Raw genomic sequence first — 22,521 nt, 5'->3', positions numbered from 1 at the left:
TTTTTAGTACATGAAATGGTCTCTTTTAGTTCATTCTGAAAGGCTTTTTTCCGTTTTGTTTGTAGACACGTAAAGGGGGAGGGGTTCGCTGGAAGGGTGTCGCGCCCCAGCGAACGTTTCTGTTAGCTCGAACAGACAGTGGGCTCTCTCTTTTCTTCTTTTTGTTTCGGACGGGTTCTCTTCCGATGAAAACTTCTAAAAGCTGGCCAGGCAGCCACGTCAGTTCTTGGCGATCTTGATTCCGACTAGAAAAGAAAACTGCTCCCTCCCTTCTAAAAGCTGCCGGTCCACCGACACATTTATGCCCCACCAGAACCAAAAGACGTTCACACAACCATGGTCTACGGACTACGGGTGAAATACCTTCATAACGATATTTTTCTTATATATTATATACAAACTAGATTTACAAATACTTTGCCATATTTTGCTGAAGGAGTTCGATAATGCACTAGAGTTTCTTTTTGTTTTTTTCATAAAGCATGCAGTAGAACTTGGCATGGTATGGTGTTGCAGCCTCTGCCGTCACGAAGTAGGGAACTAGGTAGGGACGTGTACTTGTGCTGTGGGCAACTCAGGATGCACGGCTTCTGCTGGCCTACGAAAGCCTAATTACAAAGCTGCATATTTCTACAAACTTAGGACAAACCTAGATCTGCAAATACTTCCTCCGTAAAGAAATATAGCGATCTAAACACTCTTATATTTCTTTACGAAGAGAGTATATTTTAAAACAGAGGAAGTATCATGAAACTGAATTTTGTTACTCCACAAGCACTTCTCTCTGAAGAATCCAGATGCTCCTGTACTTATAGATATACAAGGACATTTATGCTCCAATTCTTCCTATATAAAGCCAAAGAAAAATCCCACCGAAATAATGTACAACATACCATTTATTCGTCGACAAACATGGGCTGGCACACACTGATCCAATTTTGCCGCGCAACAAGGTGTAACAAACTAGAGAGAAAGGTCAGCCAGGTCAAATGATCTTGAAACCGCCTTGTTCCAGGACTCTCCTCTCTTCTTCCTGTGTGCGTCATCTAACTTGGGGCGGAAAACCGTTGTGTTCTCCTTGTGCAGGCCTGCGAATATCTCCTCCTTCGTCCAGACTCCGGCAGCTAATCCTGCTGCGTATGCGGCTCCAAGGGCTGTCGTCTCGGTGTCGGCTGGTCTGACAACAGGGCTGCCCAGCAAATCGGCCTGCAGGTGTGTGCATACAATCGTCAGTCATCTGATGGAACTTGATGAGTTCTTACACTTGCAAAAAAATACTACCACAAAAACCAGCTCAGCAGCAAAACAGGCTGTGTGGTAAAGTATTATACGAAATTAAGTAAAACTATTCAGTACACAAGCTTGGGTTTCCTGCATTTCAGATGTAATTGGAATTTTTTTAAAGAAAGATAAATTCACATTGTGCAAATCGGCCTGCAGGTGAGTTCTTACACTTGCAAGAAAATGTACCTCAAACACCAGCTCAGCAACAAAACAGTCTGTGTGCTAAAGTATTATACAGAAATAAGTAAAACTATTCGGCAGGTAAGCTTGGTTTTCCTGCATTTCAGGTGTAATTGGGAGTTTTTTTTTTCAGAAAGATTAATCCACATTGTGTAACCATCATTCTTTTTCTAGAACATGTAACTACTCCATATTATGGGACAGAGGGAGTATCTGTTTATCCAGCAATATGATGAACCACTAACAGATGTATTCCACTACAGTTTTTCTTTATATAGAAGAAAAGGAACTGTTGAAGGGAAGTAGACACAATTTCTTTACCTGGATCTGCATGAGAAGGTTGTTAACAGTAGCACCACCATCGACACGCAGCAAGAATTCCCCTTCTGCACTCTTGACTTCTCCTGCCTCCCCAGCATCCTTATGCATGGAGCTGAGAACATCATTCACCTGAAAGCACATACTCTCGAGCACTGCTCGAGCAATGTGCCCCTTGTTTGTGAACCTCGTGATTCCGATACAGATCCCCCTCGCGTCATCCCTCCACCATGGCGCGAACAATCCATTGAAAGCTGGCACAAAGTAAATCCCACCTGAATCTTGCACACTTTCAGCCAATCCTTCAATTTCTGATGCTGAGGAAATGATTCCAAGGCTGTCCCTCAACCACTGAACTGCTGCACCAGCAATTGCAATTGAGCCTTCTAAAGCATAATTAGTGGGTGCATCTGGGCCAAGCTTGTAAGCAATAGTGCTAAGAAGACCGTGGGTAGACTGTGTGACCTCCTCCCCTGTGTTGAGAAGGATGAAGGCACCAGTTCCGTAGGTGCTTTTTGCTTCACCTTTCTGGCATAGCTGCCCAAGCATCGCAGCATGCTGATCTCCTAAACAGCCTGAGATGGAAACACCAGCCAAAGGGAACCCACTGGCAACCACGCCAATTTTCTCCGAGTTACTGATAATCTTTGGCAAGATGCCGGCAGGAATGCCTAATGCCTCAAGTGTAGGCTTGTCCCAGTCAAGTGCCTTTAGATTCATAAGCATTGTGCGTGCTGCGTTCGAGCAGTCTGTGACATGCTGCCCAACTAACTCCTTTCCATCACGGTCTTTCCCACCAATGCCTCCAGTGAGGTTCCAGATCAACCAGGTGTCGATTGTGCCAAATAATGCATCACCAGCCCGGACTGCATCCTTGACAGCGTCAACATTCTCCATCAACCATAATAACTTCAGAGCACTGAAGTAGGTACTGATTGGTAAACCACATGTCTCCACAAAGTGGGTTCTGCCACCTGATAGCTCACTTTCCAGTCTCCTGAAGAGGGGAGGCATTAAACAGAATCAGAACACTAAACAACATAAAAATGTTAACACAAAGTGGCAGATGGATAAAAGGAGACCTGCAGATAGAGCTAGTGCGAACATCCATCCACACAATTGCATTGTAGAGCGGAAGGCCTGTGGATTTGCTCCACACAACGGTAGTCTCCCTCTGATTTGTGATTCCAATGGCCTTCAAACCAGCATCCACATTAAGTCCACTAGCTGCAGCCTTTTCGAGTGTCTTTGCCATGCAGACCTTCACGCTCTCCATGATCTCCATAGGATCATGCTCAACCCATCTTGTAGTTCACAAATACAAAGATGATAAAAGTTAGAAGTCATCACCTAACTGCAAAGTTAAGGGATGGCAAACAACAGTACAACGAAAACTCCCAGCACTTTACACAGGAAGATGGCACTACAGACCGTGAACACAATCAGATAGCATAGAACATCACAACATCTAGCAAAGTTCGGTATGGCATGTTTCCCTTTTTCACATATCGACTAATAAATGGAAACAGCGGCGAAACTTATAAAATATTTAATGTCACTTCAGAAGCCAGTTTACAGGTAAGAAACATTTAGTCAAGTGGAGAGTAAGAATATTTCAGTCCTAAAAGTGCATCGAGTTAACTAGTACCAGAAGTGCATTACATTTGAATGCAAGGCCAGTCATTGATCAGACCCTTTTCAAGTTTTCAGTGAACATGTAGAAGGAAAATGAAATATGAAAACAGAGTCGGGCTAGTCATATGCCACAACTGTTAAGAACATCGAACTGCTCTGTCATAGAAAAACCTCAATCCTTAACAACTTCTTTTTGTGATTGTAAAGTATGGAAATGTTATCCAGTAGCCTCTCAATCCATCTAGGCCATAGGTTTACGCACTCGAGACAACAACTCATTTTAGAAGACAGCATCACAGCAACTCTTAATGTAAGAAAAGAGGTGTCAGTGGGCAGTCTCACTCGCATCTAAATAATTTAAGAGATAGCCTATAAAGCAAGCAAGACTGGGACTTCCATGACTCCATTGAATCAGGAAGTCAACTATCATGCGTACTATCTTCTAGGAAAACAAGCAATATTTATCTATCATATCCCAAAACTATTCATAACACTACACACTGTAGAGTCCAAAGGTTCAGTAGAGTAGCTTTCTGTGCTTAAAAATGAGTGAACCATCCTGGTTACTACTATGTAGCACTAGAAAAGCTTGAAGCCATCGCAAATCAATCAAGTGAAGCACATGAACCTAATTCCGGCATCACATCTAGTCCTAGCTAGCAATCGAATCGTCAGATTAAAGCGCGCAGCACCTACTGGACAAACCTGAGACACTGAATGAGTTTACAGTTAAGACTGAACTTTCGTACTCGACATAAACAGGAGCATATAACAGACACAAAGGTAGAGCTTCAGACATAAATCGGTTGATCCTAATTGTGACATCAGATAGCACCTAAATTGACAACTGGGTCATCAAAAGCACACAGTACCAGCTTGCCAAACCACCTGAACCACTGAAATGACATGACATGACAGTTAGGACTGTACTTTGGCACTGGACAAATACAGAGCGTAGCCAACCAAAAGGGCGGCACAGCTTAACTAGAAATTCTCTAATTCCGTCCTGTTCTACCAACCACCCGAAGAGGGCGACGAGGCCCCAAAAAATTCCACGGGCACGCGCACGTGGAGCGGATCAGACGACGGAATTGGCAAAGGGATGGTGGTGGTGCGCGGCGCTTACCCGGCCTCCGGGTAGTGCTGCTTGAACTCGAGCTGGTGGGAGGCGACGGGGCTGGCGTGGCGGTCGTAGATGATGAACCTGGTGCTGGTCGTCCCCTGGTCGATCGACGCCACGTACACCTCCTCCTCCTTCCCCTTCCCCGCCATGCTCGCAGAGTCACAGTCCCCCCACACGCCCCAGAGGAAGCTCGCCGGGAAACAAGCGCTGAACCCTCCGCCGGCGGGCGGACAGAGGGGAGCGGCGGGGAGTGGAGTGAGCCGGTGGAACAAGCGAGGAAGGGGAGGGCGTGAGACTGGGAGGCAGTTGGGAGCGGGGGAAGAGAAATTATAGGGAGGGAGGTGAGGAAGGGTGGGTGGGTGGATCCGATTGGGAGGGAGGTGGACGATGGGCTGGGCGTGGAAGTCAATGACTATCGCCTTGTCTGACTCTGATCTGGGACTGGTAGCTCGCCTCTATCTCCTCGCGCTCTGCTCGGCTCGGCGCGGCGCGGACGAAAATCCCGTGCTTTTCTCCCCCAGGAAATCTGGGGACGCCAGTCCAGCTAGGACAATGGGCAAAAACATAGTCTAGTAACTTACACACTTTTTTAGACTATGTTACTATCTTCACAGTGGGTAGGAACATCTATGTAGTGTCATGCAACAATGTATTTATTAGGTTATAGACTCATTGTTTCTTGGAACGTGTGATGTTCTGATAACTTAGCTAGTTACCACAAACACCTCTCTCTTCATTAAATATGTGACACATAAACAAAATTGTATTGAAATGTGTGATGTTACTCCTAAGTTCCTCCCCATTGTGACCAGGCTAAGGATAACGGACGGATCCGTCCACGGAAAGGCGACGAACGTCGATGCAATCATGTGGAGTACGAAATTTCCTCCGGCGGCTAGAGGCGAGTAAACTAGCAGTTGGCGTGACGCAGGGCATGACAGCGAGTGAGACAGGGGAACATTACGAAACATGCGAACCGAAGGTGACAACATCGGAGCAAATATAAATTACAGTAGTCCTTTCTTCCAGACATAAAAAAATCGGGGTCAGAATTCTTTGTCTTTCTTTTAGGGATAGAATTCATTATCTGCATCAACTACTTTGCTTGCTACTGATAGATGTTTATTTTTGTGGAGCTAACAATTGTATTGTATGTGCTTACCCGCAAAAAAAATGTATGTGCTAGTTATTTATTGGCTTGTTTGGACACGAGCATAGTTTATGGCCACGACGCAAGCAAGCAAGCAAGCAAGCAAGCAGAGATAATGTAAAGTGCGGTTGGATGGCCTCACTCTCACCTATAGATTACCACATGATTTTCCGGGATCGTGAGCCGCTGATTCGATGTAATCTCATCTCCGAATGAAAGTCTTCTCCACGCACGGCCTACGCAAAATGAGCAAATCATCATGCTGTGCTTCTGCTCCCATCAAGGTGAGTGAGTCGACGGAAGTAAGGGGGTGGTTGGGTGCTTTCGTGAGCATACAATCTGCGAGTAGTAGTGAGCACACCGAACGCGTCGGCGTGTAGTACGCCATCACAAGCCTCCAAATTGGGCAGCGTCGCCCCGGGATTGTAAACGGTCTCCGCACGCATACGCAGCAATCGCAAGCCCTTGCTTGCCGTGCGTGTTAGCTAGGATATGCCGAGGTGACAGATGCAGCAATCAGCAAAAAACCAGAGGGCGCCCCTATATTTCGCGTTCAGCGAGAGGGGAGGAACCATTGCTAAACGGGAGACCGAGATGGGACGGCTGAGAAGCGCCGGAGGCCACATCCACCTTTTTCTGTTTTTCGTTTTTGTTTTTGCTTTATTTTTGTACTTTTTTATACTTTTAAATATTCTAAATACATATACTACAAATGGCACTATAAAATGCATTTGAAAAATGTTGAACAAATATTCGGAAAATATTGAACAACTATTTGGAAAATGTTAATCAAGCATTCCAAAAATATTTAACGTGTATAGAAAAGTTGTTGATCATGTATTAAAAAATGAAGATTTTTTTATCATCTATATAAAAAATGTTAATCAAGAATTTGGAAAACATGTTGAACAAGTATTTAAAAAATGTTAATCAAGCATTTGGAAAATTTTAAGTGTGTATAGAAAAATGTGAATCGTGTATTAAAAACGATGAATTTTTTTTATCATGTATGGAAAAGTATTAATCAAGCATTTAAAAAATCTTGAACAAGTGTTTGAATAATGTTAATCAAGCATTTGAAAAATGTAAATGTATAGAAAAATATTGACCAAGTATTAAAAAAAGTAATCTTGTATTTGAAAAATATTAATCAAAAATTTTATTTTTTAAATGTGTATTAAAAAATGTTGACCGTGTATTAAGAAAATGTTAAATTTGTATTGAAATAATGTTAAATGCGTATTAGAAAAATGTTGTTGACATATAAAAGAAATGTAGAATGAAAAACCAAAACTGAAAACCGAAAAAGAAACAAAATAAACCAAAGAAAAATAAAATAAAAATCTAACAAACAAATGCAAAACGGATGAAAAAACAAAAAAACCGACGAAATCTAAGAAATAAATAAATAAAAATTATTAAATAAAGAAAAACAAAAAAGACCAATGAAAACCTAAAGAAACGAATAAAAAACAAAGAAATCAGTGAAAACTGGAAAGAAAGGAACGAAGAAAAAGGAAAACAAAAAAACCATTGAAATCCGAGAAAAGAAACATAGAAAACAAAGAAAAAACAAAACCGATGAAAACACAGTGAGGAAACGAAGAAAAGACAAAGAAAACGAAAAAAACAAAAGAAAAAACATGATGCGTGCGAACCAGCGAACTCTCTTGATCGAACCAAGCTAACAAAAACGGGTCGGGCCAGTTGCTATAGTGCGTGAGGAAAGCTTCAACGAGATGGAAGAAACACGCGTTAATGAGAGATATTGTCCTCGTGAAAATCAAAAGGTAGTACGGGCCTAACAGTGGAAGAGGCCCATCAGTATCATATGCTAAAAAGAAGCCCACGAAACAATAATCCATCAGGCCTCGTTGTCGACCCGGCGGCGGAGGGGCTCACTTTCTGTCGTCGCCGGCAACCGGACACACACATACAGTTTGATGCGCGGCGGGTGCCCATCCGGCCAAGGAGCGGTGTGGATATCTCCCAATACCTCCTGCAGATCTCGACCTTGACATACGGCCTGATGCGCGCACTGTTGAGGAAATCGTTAACTGGTAGCTGCTCGGTCGGCTGGTGAGTAGGGGATTAATAGGCTAATCGGCAAGTTAACCGGCCATCTAATCAATTAATCGAATGATTTATCGGGTAATCGGCTACTCGAGAACCCTATGAGTAGGGATTAATCGACAAGTTAACTGGTTAATTGGATGAATTCTTGAACATGGGATGCGCGGCGGGGCGGTGGCCGGAGAGATGTAGAAGTCGGCGGGGGCGGCGGCCGAAGAGATGTAGAAGTCGGCGACGCTCCTCGGCCCGTGGAACCAGAGGACAAGCCCGCTTCGTGGTCGTGTTTGGTCATCTTGCCGGGGATTCACTTCCACAACCCTATGGTGGGTAACGGCGGCGGCTAGCAGGGTGCTCTAGGGCTTGTAGGGGTTGCAAGGGGCACAAAGTGGGACGCGGCTTCCCTGGCCTGCCGTGATGCCCACTGACATGTGGCTTCGGACCCACACGTCAGTGGCTCAACATCAAGGGGCCGTATGTCAGAGGATCCTGCTCCCACAAAGGGGGTGTGGAAGGTAGCACTACACACAGTTGATCGTGTTGGGCCTTCCCTTGGGATAGACGGAGCGGCTCAGCAAAATCAGAAAAGTAGTAGTAGGGGCACTAACCGCGGAAGAGGCCCATCAGTAGCAATGCGGCGACAATGCTAGAAAGAAGCCCATGAAACAAATAATCCATCGGGCCTTGTTCTCGACACAGCGGCGGAGGGGGTTACTTTCTGCCGTCGCCGGCGACCGGACGCATGCCGGCACGCGCCTGCAACAACGCGAAATCCCTGGGCAGGACACTGGGCTAGAAGCCCACGCGTGCCTTCCTCAGCGGCTGGCACGACGGCGGCTGCAGGGGCGGAGCCAGGATTTAGACATAGGGGGCCAAGCCAAGTTGACAAAAAAAATCTAGCGCAATTTTTTTCTTATAGTACTATAACAAGGTCGTGCTTTGATGCTATATAAACATGTACATTTGTTTTGGTTTAAATTTGACTCCATGATTGATAGTAAAAAGGAAGATATTAACAATTTCATCAGGAGGGATCTTAGCTGTTAATTTTCAATTTTTCTTTTTCAAAAAAGGGTTTCCCCAGCACATTCTATTAGAAAAAAGAGGCATCTGGTAATTATCTTCCTATGTAGATTATCAAGCAATAACAAAGCATGCCATCTCACATTTTACTTCTAATACATGTGTTCATAATTTTAATATAAAAAAATCCGCTTTGCACTTGCCGTTGAGATAGGGAGTCATAACTAATTGCAGCAACATGCTTTGAAATGAATTAATCCTGATGATATTTGGTAATTAGCGCATTTCTCTTCATAGCGGCTGAACTGAAGTTTAACTCACTATATTGTCTATAAGCTTGTCATATGAAATTTTTGCACCACATATAGAAACTAGTCTATACGATAATTTGCATTACGGTGATTTCTAGAACAAATACAATATAGAAACTCTGACGGCATCACAGATCACCCAAACAAAGTAAATAAATTCTGTTGTATAAGTTCAACACATGCAAAATAAAGAATTGAGAAAGAATCGATACATACAAAATAAATCACAGATCACTAATAAGCTTAGAAAATATACTGCAGGGCCTTAACCTTGGCAAGTTTAGTACGTTGGCTCGAGCCTAAAGAATCGACAGAGTGAAGCACCTGCGCCGCCGTTTGAATCCAATCTGATCCTGGAGCAGGGAGGGCAGAGGCAGGCAGAGGGAAGCGGATGGCGGCGGCGGAAGGGCTAATCCCACACACTCACTAATCACGGGAGAGCGCAATCACCTACTCCCTCCGTTCGGAATTACTTGTCTCGGATATGAATGTATCTAGAACTAAAATACGTCTAGATACATCCATTTTTGCGACAAGTAATTCCAAACGGAGGGAGTAGGAAACTACTAGCGGACGAGGCCATCTGGCCATTAGCGGGCTTTCTAATGGGCCCTTTGCCTTTCCCAGAATTTACGTTTACGTGATAGGGGGGACCAGGTACAAGTGTTCACCCTTGTTATCGCTAATTACCTTGACGCTGGTAAGTGCTTGCTCGATCATTAGGGGGGCCATGCCCTCGGATGGCAGCGGTCGGGCTTCGTCTGGCGGCGGTGCCTGTCGAATGAGCGCCGAGCCGCCACTGCGGAGGAGCGCTCGCATGGGCTGTGGTCATGTGTTCCTTGATCTATCTCCTTTCGGTTGCTATTTCAAGGTGCATCCTCGATTTCTTTTGAATCTTCGATTCGGTTTGTGAATTTGGTAGTCTAACTTCCTAATTATATACAGCCATTTCCTGAGCCTGATAGTCATCTCAAGAATCATGTGTGTGCCTGACTATCTTAATCCTCATATGGTGTTGTTATAACTTGAATATACTATGTCTGCACCAAATGCTCTCTCTGACTAATTTTGGCCATCCAACTGGCGAATGCTATCGAAGAAATTTCGACAAGATTTTCCGTGAATGAATTATTTATGAGAAAAATATACTTTTCGTCCCTTAATTCTTGCCGGAGTTTAGATTTGGTCCCTTAACTCCAAAGCCGGACAACTTGTACCCTTGTTTATTTCGTCCCTTATTTATTTATTCAATTTTTTTTTTTGCAGGGAATCCATGGATGATGATTGATGGGTGAAGTATTGGTCCAAGTAAACTGACTCTGTGTGCCGGGTTGCACTCCTAGTCAAACATAGCGGACGAAAACTGCATGTCGGCACAATCTTAAAATCAGTCACCATCTTTCCCTCTGCCACTACAGCCCAGCCTAAGTGTGTGTATATATGTACGCAGTCAGGGGAAGGGAAAGCACATTATCAGATATGGGTACTACTAGAAGCTTGCCATGGGGATCATTGTCTCTGGTCACATTTCTGTTATTACAGTCCATGGTTCACTTGTCCTCTGCCTGCTCCGTGGAGGAGAGGGCTGTCCTGATGGACATCCGGTCTTCACTGAGGAGAGCACACTCCCTGGTTTCACCGGATTTATGGGGGCACGATGATGATGAATGCTGCTCGTGGAAGACTGTGACATGCAACAATACCACCCAACAAGTGACTCATCTCGACCTTTCCTTAGTATATGCATCAGATGTAGGTGATCGTTGGTATTTAAACTTGTCGGTGTTTTCTGCATTCCACGAGCTTCAGTCCCTAGATCTATCACTCAATTTTCCCTGTTCGCTAAGCTTTGAGGGTACGTTTGGATTACAAACTCTCTCTGAGAACAATACATATGTGTGGTCATTTCTTATTCTTGTAGCTGTAACAAGAACAACTGCAGGATTGATTGGACTACCCAGGCTTCGATACCTTGACCTCAGTCTCACTTCGCTTGGAGGGGGTTCCCTGGAATTTATCGGGGCATGTGTTTCACTGGAAGTCTTAGCTCTCAACAACAACAACATTACTGGAGGTTTTCAAGATGCAGGTACTTACTGTTCTTATAGTAAGTACTGAGGTCAAGATTGACATTTCATATATATCCTTAACCTTCTCGCATCCCTATTCCTTTGCAGCTTTCAATAATCTTAGAAACTTGCGACAATTGAGTATGTCTATGAATAGACTCCACGGAAACCTCCCGGCATCTCTATTTGCACTTCCTCACCTAAAAATCCTAGATCTCTCAGAGAATATCTTCGATGGGCATATTCCACTTAGTTCGTCATCACGACCAATTTCCCTGGAAGTATTAGATCTCAGCGATAATCACCTCACTGGAATTATCCCGATTACAGGTAAACAAACAGGAATTTCTTACTTCATGACTTCATGTTTCATACTTTCTGTTCATGTGGTACCTGTAATAATTATACTTCTTGCATGCATCACAGCTTTTAAGAACATCAGGAACTTGAATATGGGTAGCAACCTATTCAGTGGATCTCTCCCTGTGTCAATACTTGAACTTCCTCATCTGAAGTTCCTAGATCTCTCATACAATCATTTTGAGGGAGGTTTTCCTATTAAGTTTTCTTTGGAACAAGTTCCACTTGAAGCCTTACATCTCGATGGTAATAACATGAGTGGACCTCTTCCGACTGAACAAGGTAAATAATGAGCATTCCCGCTTATATGGTTTAAAAAGGTTGCCACTCTTTCTAATTCTTGCGTGATTTTCCTTTATTCGCAGCATTTGAAAATCTCCGGAACCTACGGCAGTTGTATTTGAGTTCCAACCAATTCAGCGGAAACATTCCAACATTAGCATTTCAAAATCTCCAGAACCTGCGAGAATTGTCTTTGAGTTCCAATCAATTCATTGGAAACATTCCATCATTATTGTTTTCTCTACCACATATTGAACTGTTGGATCTCTCATCAAACTTCTTCAGCGGACCAATTCCTATAAATCAATCTTCGAATCTTTCACTGTCACTTAAGAGTCTTCGATTGTCCCAAAACAAATTGAGTGGTAGATTTTCTTTCATTTGGCTTGGAGACCTCATAAAACTAGAAGAGATAGACCTTTCAGGCAATGCTAACCTAGTTGTCCATGTCAATATTCCTGGATGGACACCCCCTTTCCAACTGAAACAGTTATTGCTCTCTGGTTGTGACCTTGACAAGAGCATTATTGCGGAACCACATTTTTTAGACACACAGCGTCATTTAGAGGTGCTTGATTTGTCCAATAATAACTTGTCAGTTAGCATGCCGAATTGGTTGTTTACAAAGGAAGCAACACTACAGGAACTATATCTTGGAAATAACTCGCTAACTGGATCGCTAGACCCAATATGGCACACCCAGTCTTTTCTCCAGGTTATCAACTTACACATGAACCAGGTCACAGGACAGCTGCCAGTCAACATCAGTTTAATGTTTCCAAGGTTGCTGATTCTGGATGTTTCTAGTAACAACTTCTTTGGGCACATACCAACTTCATTGTGCGGGATCAACTTCATGACGTCTTTAGACCTATCAAACAACAATTTTTCTGGGGAAGTTCCAGCTTGTGTGTTCACTAATTATCCCATGCTAGTGAGCTTAAAGGTCTGAAACAATAAGCTTGGTGGTCTGATTTTCGGTGGAATGAATAACCTGTCCATTACGTCGGAACTGTACCTGGATGGTAACAAATTCGAAGGGACGGTGCCTCGTGATCTGTCAGGAGGGACTCTAATGGTTATTGATTTGCATGACAACGAGTTATCTGGCAAACTTGATATGTCATTATGGAATAGGTCTTCCTTGAAAGTCCTGAATCTTGCTGGCAATCATATAACTGGCAAAATTCATCCACAAATTTGCAGCTTTACCAGACTTGAACTTTTAGATATATCGAGCAACAATCTTACAGGGTCGGTACCGAACTGTAGCTGCATGTTGCTCCATTTTCTTAACCTGTCTGGGAATTCCTTATCTAGCCATATTTCCTATCCCTTCTTCAACATATCAAGTCTGATTGCCTTGGATATCAGAAACAATCAGTTTGCAGGCAACCTCCATTGGATATGTTATCTTGATAACATTAGGCTTCTTTCCTTGGGCGGAAATAAGTTTGAAGGGCAGGTCACTCCAAACTTGTGTGAACTCTTGCACTTGAGGATAATTGACTTGTCTCATAACAAGCTTTCAGGTTCATTACCCTCATGTATTGGTAATTTCTTTTTCAAAGGTGACAGGGGCGATCAAATTTTCCAGGTAGTATTAACGAGTTTACCGTACTCACTTAAGCCATATGACAATCCTTATGGCTTGAGAGGTTTTAGCTTTACTACCAAAGGGAATATGTACACATATGGTCGAAGTTTCTTTGTTTCAATGTCCGGCGTCGACCTATCTGCGAATATGCTGCATGGAGAAATTCCTTGGGAGTTAGGAAACATGAGCCATATCAAATCCCTTAACTTGTCATACAATTTCTTTGTTGGCCCGATCCCAGAGACCTTTGGCGGCATGGAGGAGATTGAAAGCTTGGACCTCTCACACAATGAGCTGAGTGGACCAATACCTTGGCAGCTAGTGCGGTTATTGTTGAGAGGACCTACTAGTGACATGAACAAGAATAGAGGGACGAAAATGTAAAACCCACCTTGTATATACTACTCCCGTGGAGGGATGGAAGGATAAGGTCAATCCTCAATGTTCCAGACTTCTCTCCCCTTCTTGAGCTAATCAACATGGCATCAGAGCCACCCGTCTCCGGCGAGGCAGCGGCGGCCGTGGAATGGCGTTGAGTGGGTTCGGAGGCGGCGGAAGTTGGTGGTGGTGCTGGTGGTCAACGGCGCTGTGAAGGAGGGCGACCTGGGCCCGTAAGGCGACTCAGTGCAGTGGCGGAACTGAGCAGAGTGCTGCGGCGGTGAAGGAGGTGCTGGGAGGAACAAGGCGGCGAGGAGCAGTGGTCTGATTTACCACGGGTGAGTTGGCTGTTTGTGTGGTTGCGTGTGGAGGTTGCCCAGGCTGGTGGTGTGATTAGGAAGGAGAAAGGAGCTGACGGCTAGCTAGTGCGGCGTGCAGAGGCTTGAATCTGAGAAGTGGAAGTGTAGCATGTAGAGGAGATGGCCGAAATCAGTGATGCCCCAGCAGTTACTTCCGGTGAGCTTGCGGCTGTATTGCGAGCGATGGATGAGAAATACAGGGCTCTGTTTGATGCAATCAGCAAGCAAGCTAGCAGCTCCAAATCAGAGGCTGAAATAAAGGAGGAGATACATCCCTTACAGATGCCACATGTGAAGTTAGAGGGTCCTGAGAACTATGTAAGCTGGGCTGAGCATGCTGAAACCATCCTGGTTTCAAGGAAATTGGAAGGATACATACTTGGGACAGTAGAGAAACCTGAGGAAGAAGGTTCAAAAGAAGGCCAAAAATGGAGAGCAACCAATGCTTTGGTCAGGGCATGGCTTCTGAGTTCGATGTCTTCTCAGATTGCAAAGCAGGTTGAGAGAATCAAAGATGCTTCAGAGATTTGGAGGCTCCTGAAAGGCACATATTCAGGAGTGGGAAATGAGATGTTAGCATGCAAAATTCAAAAGGAGTTGCAGGAGCTGAGCCAAGGTGAGAGAACAGTGGTGGAATATGTGTCTGAACTTAAAAGGTTGTGGAGTGACCTGGACTACTATGATCCAGTTGAAATGGAGTGTGGGAAATGTATTGAGAAGCATAGTAAGTGGACTGAGAGGAGACGTGTTAGAGACTTCCTAAATGGCCTCCATCCCAGGTTTGAAAATAGGAGAGCAGCTCTATATGGCAGTGGGAAGCTACCAAGTCTTGAGCAAGCAATTTCTGCAATAGCGAGTGAAGAAACTCGGGTAAGGTTGGAGGCAGCAGGATCGGCTTCACAGGGAGTAACGCAAAGGCGCTCAGTTTTCTTGGCTGCAGGAGGTGGAAGATACCAAAGAACAGGAGCAGGTAACGGTGAAAGAAAATGTTTTGAATGTGGATCACCAGAACATCTTGTGGCAGGCTGCCCTAAATTGATGGGAGGAGGTCGTGGTAGAGGCCAGGACTGGCGAGGTAGAGCCAGAGGCAGATTATTTGATGCATGTGGTGGCCGTGGAAGAGGCATGTTGTTTCCCGGAAGAGCAAACACTTCAACTGCCGAGGAAGTGTCTCAGAAATTGAGCATTGAGATAACCCCCGATGAGCTAGAGAAGTGGCGTCAATTCAAGAACCTAAATCTTTGTGTCGAACAGCCTCAGGAGTCACATGCATCATCCTCTTCATTAGCAATTTTTTCTGGTAATAATTCTCATACTGTAATGTGTACTGATTATCTTGCAGCTGGTGCACAATGGTTAATTGACTCAGGGGCTTCGAGACATATGACTGGTTCTATTAGGGAGTTGTCCAACTATATTCCTGTTTTTAAAAAGGAAAATGTGAAATTGGCTGATGGTTCAACCCAAGCCATTGTTGGGTCTGGAATTGTCAAATGCAGCCCAAATATGTCATTATCTTCAGTTTTACATGTTCCAGCATTCCCAATTAATCTTCTATCTATAAGCTGCATCACTAGAGAGCTAAATTGTGCTGCAATATTCTTCCCCACTTGGTGTATTTTTCAGGAACTTGGAACTGGAAAAGAGATTGAGATAGGGAGCATGCGTGATGGGTTATATTACTTGGATAGTAATATATTTCCTGCAGTGGCTGCTACAGTGTCTCCCTCGTCACTAGAAGAATTCCTACTTCAACATCGTCGGTTGGGACATCTTTCTTTTGCTATTTTGGGTCAGATTTACCTTAATCTCTATTGTAAAATTAGTAAAGAACAACTAATGTGTGATGCTTGTCAGTATGGAAAGCAAGTTAGGAGCTCTTATTTATCATCTGATAATAGAAGTGATGTGCCTTTGCAAACTATACATTCAGATGTGTGGGGCCCTAGCAAAGTGACATCTATTAATGGTTATCGCTACTTTGTCACTTTCATTGACTGCTGCACTAGAACTACCTGGGTTTATGTGTTACGCCATAAAAGTGAAACATTTGAATGCTTTAGAGATTTCCATAATCTGGTTAGGACTCAATATAGTGCTTGTGTGAAAGTGTTACGAACTGATAATGGCACAGAATATGTGAATGGGGACTTTGATGAATATTTGTCAAACTTTGGAATTATCCATCAAACTAGTTGCCCAGGTACTTCAGAACAGAATGGTTTGGCAGAAAGGAAGAACAGGCATATTTTAGAAATTGCAAGGTGCATAATGTTTGCCATGAATGTTCCAAAGTACTTGTGGAGTGAAGCAGTGATGACTGCAGCTTATTTGATGAATAGGATACCTTCTCGGGTGCTTGGCTACAAGACACCAATAGAGTGTCTCACTGGGAGAACTACATATGTAGTTCCACCAAAGGTGTTCGGGTGTACATGTTTTGTAAAGGACTATAGGCCTTCGGTTGGGAAGCTAGATCCAAGAGCAGTAAAGTGTATATTTGTGGGGTATTCTGGTAAACAGAAGGGCTATAAATGTTGGTGCCCATCCGAGAAGAGAATGTTTGTGAGTATGGATGTGGTGTTTCATGAACATGAACCATTTTATGGGGAATCAGTCGACTTATCTGATGTATTTCCCGATTCGTTTACTGATGACCTCTTAGATGCAAACTATGAGACAGGGGGAGATAAATAAGTGGAGAACACCGATGCTACATCACAAAAGATGATTATTGGAGTGATACCTGCTGAAGGAAGGGAACAAGATACACCAAATGAGGTACAACAATGGCGAAAACCAAACGAAGAAAGGGAATGCCAAGTGTATACAAGAAGGCGGCAATCAAAAGAGAAACAAATGCAGGGGGAGGAAGTAACTTCTTTGGAGCCTCACCATGAAGCCTATGAACCAGAAAGAACACCATCCAGAGTGGAGCAGCCTGATGCGAATGACTCAACACCAGACCCACCATTACCATCTCAGGCTCCACAGGTAACTCCGTCATGTGATGATAATGCTCTTACATTGGATGATCTAGATATACCCATTGCCCACCGAAAACAACCTCGATTAACTGCTGGGAAATTGCCATCAAGAATGTCACCCTACAATGTCTCCAATTATGTTTCATATTCCTCTGTGGGTCCTCAATACAATTCATTTATAGCTGCTCTAGATTCGATGGCACCACTACCACATGACTGGCAGGAGGCAGTAAGGGACCCAAGGTGGAGAGCAGCAATGGTTGAAGAAATGACTGCACTCGATAAGAATAATACTTGGGAACTCTCTATACTTCCTGCAGGTAAGAAAGTTGTGGGTTGTAAGTGGGTGTTCACCATAAAGCAAACACCTCAGGGCAAAATAGAGAGATATAAAGCCAGACTAGTGGCAAAAGGGTATAGTCAAACATACGGAGTGGATTACGATGAGACTTTTGCCCCAGTGGCTAAGATGAATACTATTAGAACCCTGATCTCATTAGCAGCGAATTATAAGTGGAATCTTTTTCAGATGGATGTTAATAATGCTTTTCTACATGGTGACTTGCAAGAGGAAGTATATATGGAAATCCCACATGGGTTTAATAGTAAGGAGACAGAGGGTAAGGTGTGCAGACTAAAAAATCATTATATGGACTCAAGCAATCACCAAGGGCCTGGTTTGGGAAGTTTTGCAAGGAGATCCGCTCACTTGGCTATCAGCAAAGCAATGCTGATCATACACTGTTTTTCAGGAGTAATCATGGCAAACTTACAATTCTTGTGGTTTATGTTGATGACATTGTTATTACAGGTAATGATGATGAGGAGATAAGACGGTTGAAAAAAATGCTAGCAAAAGCATTTGAAGTAAAAGATCTTGGGCATCTAAATTACTTTCTAGGAATTGAAGTTGCATATTCATCACAAGGTATATATCTCTCACAGCGGAAATATGTTCTTGATTTACTTGTTGAGACTGGAATGCTAGACTGTAAACCTGCCTCTACACCAATTGAGGCAAACCATCGAATTAAGGCAGATATGGGTGATCCTGTTGATAAAGGTCAGTATCAACGGCTGGTAGGGAGACTAATCTATTTGTCCCATACTAGGCCAGATATTGCATATGCTGTGAGTATTGTGAGCAGATATATGCATGACCCAAGATCTACACATTTAAATGCTGCATATAGAATCTTGAGATACCTAAAGGGATGCCCTGGGAAAGGAATTCTATTCTCAAATTCTGGACATCTCAGTATAGAGTGTTACACAGATGCTGACTGGGCTGGGTGTCTAGATGATAGAAGGTCCACTTCTGGCTACTGCATCTTTGTTGGAGGAAATTTGGTTAGCTGGAGGAGAAAAAAACAAAGTGTAGTGGCCAGGTCTACTGCTGAAGCAGAGTTACGGTCCATGGTCTCTGGAATATGTGAATTAGTATGGCTACGCTTACTACTTACTGAACTACAATTGTACAAAGGGGGCCTCTTCGGATCTACTGTGATAATCAAGCCACAATAAATATAGTAAATAATCCAATCCAACATGATAGGACGAAACATATTGAAATAGATAGGCATTTCATCAAAGAGAAGCTAGATGAGGGAACTCTTCAAGTTAGCTTTGTCAACTCAGGTGATCAGCTTGCTGATGTATTAACCAAAGGTATTAGTGTTGTAAATTATATGAAATTATGTAACAAGATGGGGCTCATAGACATATTTGCCCCATCTTGAGGGAGAGTGTTGAGAGGACCTACTAGTGACATGAACAAGAATAGAGGGACGAAAATGTAAAACCCACCTTGTATATACTACTCCCGTGGAGGGATGGAAGGATAAGGTCAATCCTCAATGTTCCAGACTTCTCTCCCCTTCTTGAGCTAATCAACAGTTATGTTCATTGGGGGTGTTCTCTGTGGCATACAACAACTTGTCAGGATGCATACCGAACTCTGGTCAGCTTGGCTCATTCGGCATGGAGAGCTACCTAGCCAACACCAACCTTCACAAGATTACGCAGGGGAACATGTGCACTCCCAGCCTAGACCCCATAGCGGAGGAAGATGTGTGTGAGATGTTTGGTGACCCAATCCTATACATGGTCATGGCTGCCGGGTTTATTTTGGCATTTTGGGCCACTGTTGCTTTTTCATTATTCCATCCGTACGGGACGTCTGTAATGTTCAAGCTGTAGTCGGTCCTGAGGAAAAATCGTTAGTCACAAATGTACTTTATGTGTACGTATACACCCAAGAACTTCCCGAAATTTCATTCTGGGTATGTCATATTAACAATAAACAATGGATTTTGTTTGGTTATATTTTGTACACATGATTTTCTTATTTTCCAAGTGTTTGTAGAATCCAATTGTAATTTGTCTTATGGAGTATGTATCATAGTGTACTTGCTTAGTACAGGTTAGCACTAGGGAAAATTATCGGTAAAGAGCGTCCTTGCACTTCTTGCACAAATTCCGAACTGTCTGCTAGTTAACACGCATGCCCTTTACATATACACCAAATGCTGAAGGTTCATGCTGAGTCTTTTATCTGCAGGGAATTATATAGGGTGGTCTAGTTTTTACAAGAAACAATAATAACAAGAAGTTTAATTGTCCCTTGTGCTGAAACCCCTCTGCAAAGTACTAGTATAGCTTTTACAAGAAACACTAATAATAACTGTAAGCACATGTTCTAGATCAAGAATTGTACACAACCATATTTTTTACTTGCACTGGTAGTTCACCAAGTCACTGCAAGTATCTATGTTCATTACGTGCCCCAGAAAACTAGCATTATTTGACTTCTTTCACAACATGTGTGCTATCTCCTATGACCATTTTGGAAGCCATTTTTTATACAGGAGTGCGATTTGTCTTTACAAAATATTCGGTTAGTGTTCTCGGTTCATAATAACCTTGATTTCTAATTTTGTTCATAATAGAAGGCCATGGAGAGTGTTGCATTGCACACCGGGTGTTTTCTGGTATCCTGAGATCAGATGTAACCTGCACAAATTGTGGGTTCTCATCCACAAATTTTGGATTCTGAATATAGCAATTGTCCTTGTGTTGCAAACCCAAAGCTGCATGTACCCAATTGAGAGAAACATAGTTGGCGTAAATTCCAATGTATCAGCACTCATGAGATGTTTAGAGCGGTTTGCCAGGGCGCCGAGGCTACATGCTCAACAGATATTCTTCTGTGAATGTTGCAAGGTAAGGCAAAGACTCCCTGAAGCAAATGTCCATTCACCAGTAGTGTCGCTTCCCTTTGAAGAGATGTGAGCATTCCACAGTTAAGCAGATAACAGGGAAGGTAGATCGCTCTCTGAAGTTTCATTTTACTCTGGAAATGGGGCATTACCTGTCATCCTTTATTCACAGAATCAGGTACGGAAACAGCATATCTTCATCAGAACTCAGAAGCCTATGATTCAGACGTGGTTTCTGAACTGCCTTGTGAAATCGAAATATTTACGGAGTGATAAACTAGATGCTGGCCACATGGTATCTCAGCTTAAAATCGCTGGTACAGATGTGACAGTGCAGGGTAACCAGAGCTGGGGGCTATACTCTCAGAACCTCCCGGGCTTATATGCTTATGTGCAGAAGACTCTACAAAAAGGCTTCTGAAGCTATTAAACAACAAAGCTGGTGGTGTGATTTTTGGTGGGATGATAAATCTAGCCCATTACACCTGGATGATTTTTGGTGGCGTGTTTGGTTACTGGATCTGTCCGGTGGGAGATGGTAGCGCGGGATTTATTCAACCGGTTTGGATGGCGGTCATGTAATAGGATAGGTGCGTAGTTTACCTATCTCTCTTTACTATGCCAGCCGGATGTGGCTTTTGGGCCTTGTTTTATTTTGCTTGCTCTGTGTGAGCCAGTATCCTTTGTTGCAGCACTTTGCAAGACATTGTTGAACTACTTTATTTATTTATAAATGTGGCCGTATGCATCTGTCTGATGCAGAGGCCGGGGAAGCCCCCCTTTTCGAAAAAAAATTACACCTGTATGATAACCAATTTGAAGCTTGTGATGCCTCGTGCTCTTTTTGGACTGACTAGATTTTTAATGGTCTTTGATTTGCACGATAATGAAATCGTCCGACGAACTCAATATGTGTTTGGTGGTATCAGCCTGATTTGCCTCATTTGGTACCTGAATAGTGCAACCATAGAATCGGCAGAATCCATCCACAGATTTGTAATCTCACAGGACTTGAACTTAAACTTCTAGATCTATGGAGCAACAACTTTACATGATCTGTACCAAACTGTAGTTTTTTGTTGCTTAATTTTCTTAAACTGTTGTCTGGGAATTTTCTTATCTGGTGATCTCTTTTTTTTTCCAACACAACAAGTTTGATTGCTTCGGATATCAGACACAATCAGTTCAAAAACAATTTCCTTTGGGCATGTTATATACTCCCTCCATTCTTAAAAGTAAAGTATATTTTTTTTCCTTAAGACATGCATTTGACTAATAATTACTCTATAAATTCAAGGTTATACTCCCTTGGTTTCATAATGTAGTGCATATAGATTTAAAAAAAGTCAAACCTCACAAGCTTTGACCAAGTTTATGAATAAAAACATTTGCATCTATAATGCCAAACATATATCATTAGATTTATCATAAGATGTAGTTTCATATTTTATAGAGAAAAGTATGTTTTTGGTCCCTCAAGTTCCCCAAAAGTATAGACTTGGTCCCTTAAGGTTTTTTGGTATACATTTGGTTCTTCAAGTCTCAAAACCAGATAAGTTTGATCCAAAACTAGATTTTAAGCACATTGACTGGGTTTGACCACATTGACCAGGTTTGAATGATGACCAGTAAATTTAAAAGCATGATGATTTTGACAAGCATGTTGGTTGTCACAAAATTTCAGATTTTTTGAATTTGTTTCCTATTTTTCTTGAATTTATTGTTCATCAGTCAAATCTGGTCAACATGGCCAAACCCGGTCAAACCCAATCAACGTGCTCAAAATCTGGTTTTGGACCAAACTTATCCGGTTTTGAGACTTGCGGGACCAAATATGTACCAAAAAAAATCTTATGAGACCAAGTATATACTTTTAGAGAACTTGAGGGACCAAAAACATACTTTTCTCTATTTTATATATTTGACATTGTACATATAAACAGTTCTCTCTATAAAATTTATCAAAGTTTGACTTTTCAAAAAAAAATCTATACGTACTATAATATGGAATGGAGAGAGTATGATATAAAATTGTGTGTCACTAGCTTCGTATTTAAAAGTACTTTGTTATGATAGTGATTTTGTATCACATAAATCAAATATATTAATCGAGTAATTTTTGGTAAAAGTATTGTCTTAACAAAACTAAATACGCCTTATTCACGGGAACGGAGGTA

General features: G+C 42.7%; 1 protein-coding gene and 1 pseudogene across 1 annotated transcript; one reads left to right on the top strand and one right to left on the bottom strand.

Moving 5' to 3' along the window:
- Positions 1 to 743: 743 nt before the first annotated feature.
- Positions 744 to 4,935, bottom strand: LOC123190794 (glycerol kinase). The gene is made up of 4 exons (XM_044603517.1): positions 4,544 to 4,935; positions 2,865 to 3,086; positions 1,786 to 2,779; positions 744 to 1,206 (listed from the first exon to the last, which is right to left on the bottom strand). Exons 1-4 carry the CDS (start codon positions 4,687 to 4,689, stop codon positions 964 to 966), a joined length of 1,605 nt encoding a protein of 534 aa, XP_044459452.1. The 5' UTR covers positions 4,690 to 4,935; the 3' UTR covers positions 744 to 963.
- A 5,468-nt stretch (positions 4,936 to 10,403) lies between these two features.
- On the top strand, positions 10,404 to 19,325 carry LOC123191970 (receptor like protein 21-like; annotated as a pseudogene).
- The last annotated feature ends 3,196 nt before the right edge of the window (positions 19,326 to 22,521 follow it).

This window comes from Triticum aestivum, chromosome 2A (assembly GCF_018294505.1).
Source record: "Triticum aestivum cultivar Chinese Spring chromosome 2A, IWGSC CS RefSeq v2.1, whole genome shotgun sequence".
Taxonomy (NCBI): Eukaryota; Viridiplantae; Streptophyta; class Magnoliopsida; order Poales; family Poaceae; genus Triticum; species Triticum aestivum.
This window is presented reverse-complemented; position numbering and strand designations above follow the sequence as displayed.

Coding starts and splice junctions, on each gene's coding strand:
- LOC123190794 (XM_044603517.1), bottom strand. CDS start 4,689: ATGGCGGGGAAGGGGAAGGAGGAGGAGGTGTACGTGGCGTCGATCGAC. Junction 3,087..4,543: donor CAGCACTACCCGGAGGCCGG/GTAAGCGCCGCG, acceptor GTGAACTACAAG/ATGGGTTGAGCATGATCCTA. Junction 2,780..2,864: donor CGCACTAGCTCTATCTGCAG/GTCTCCTTTTAT, acceptor TCCCCTCTTCAG/GAGACTGGAAAGTGAGCTAT.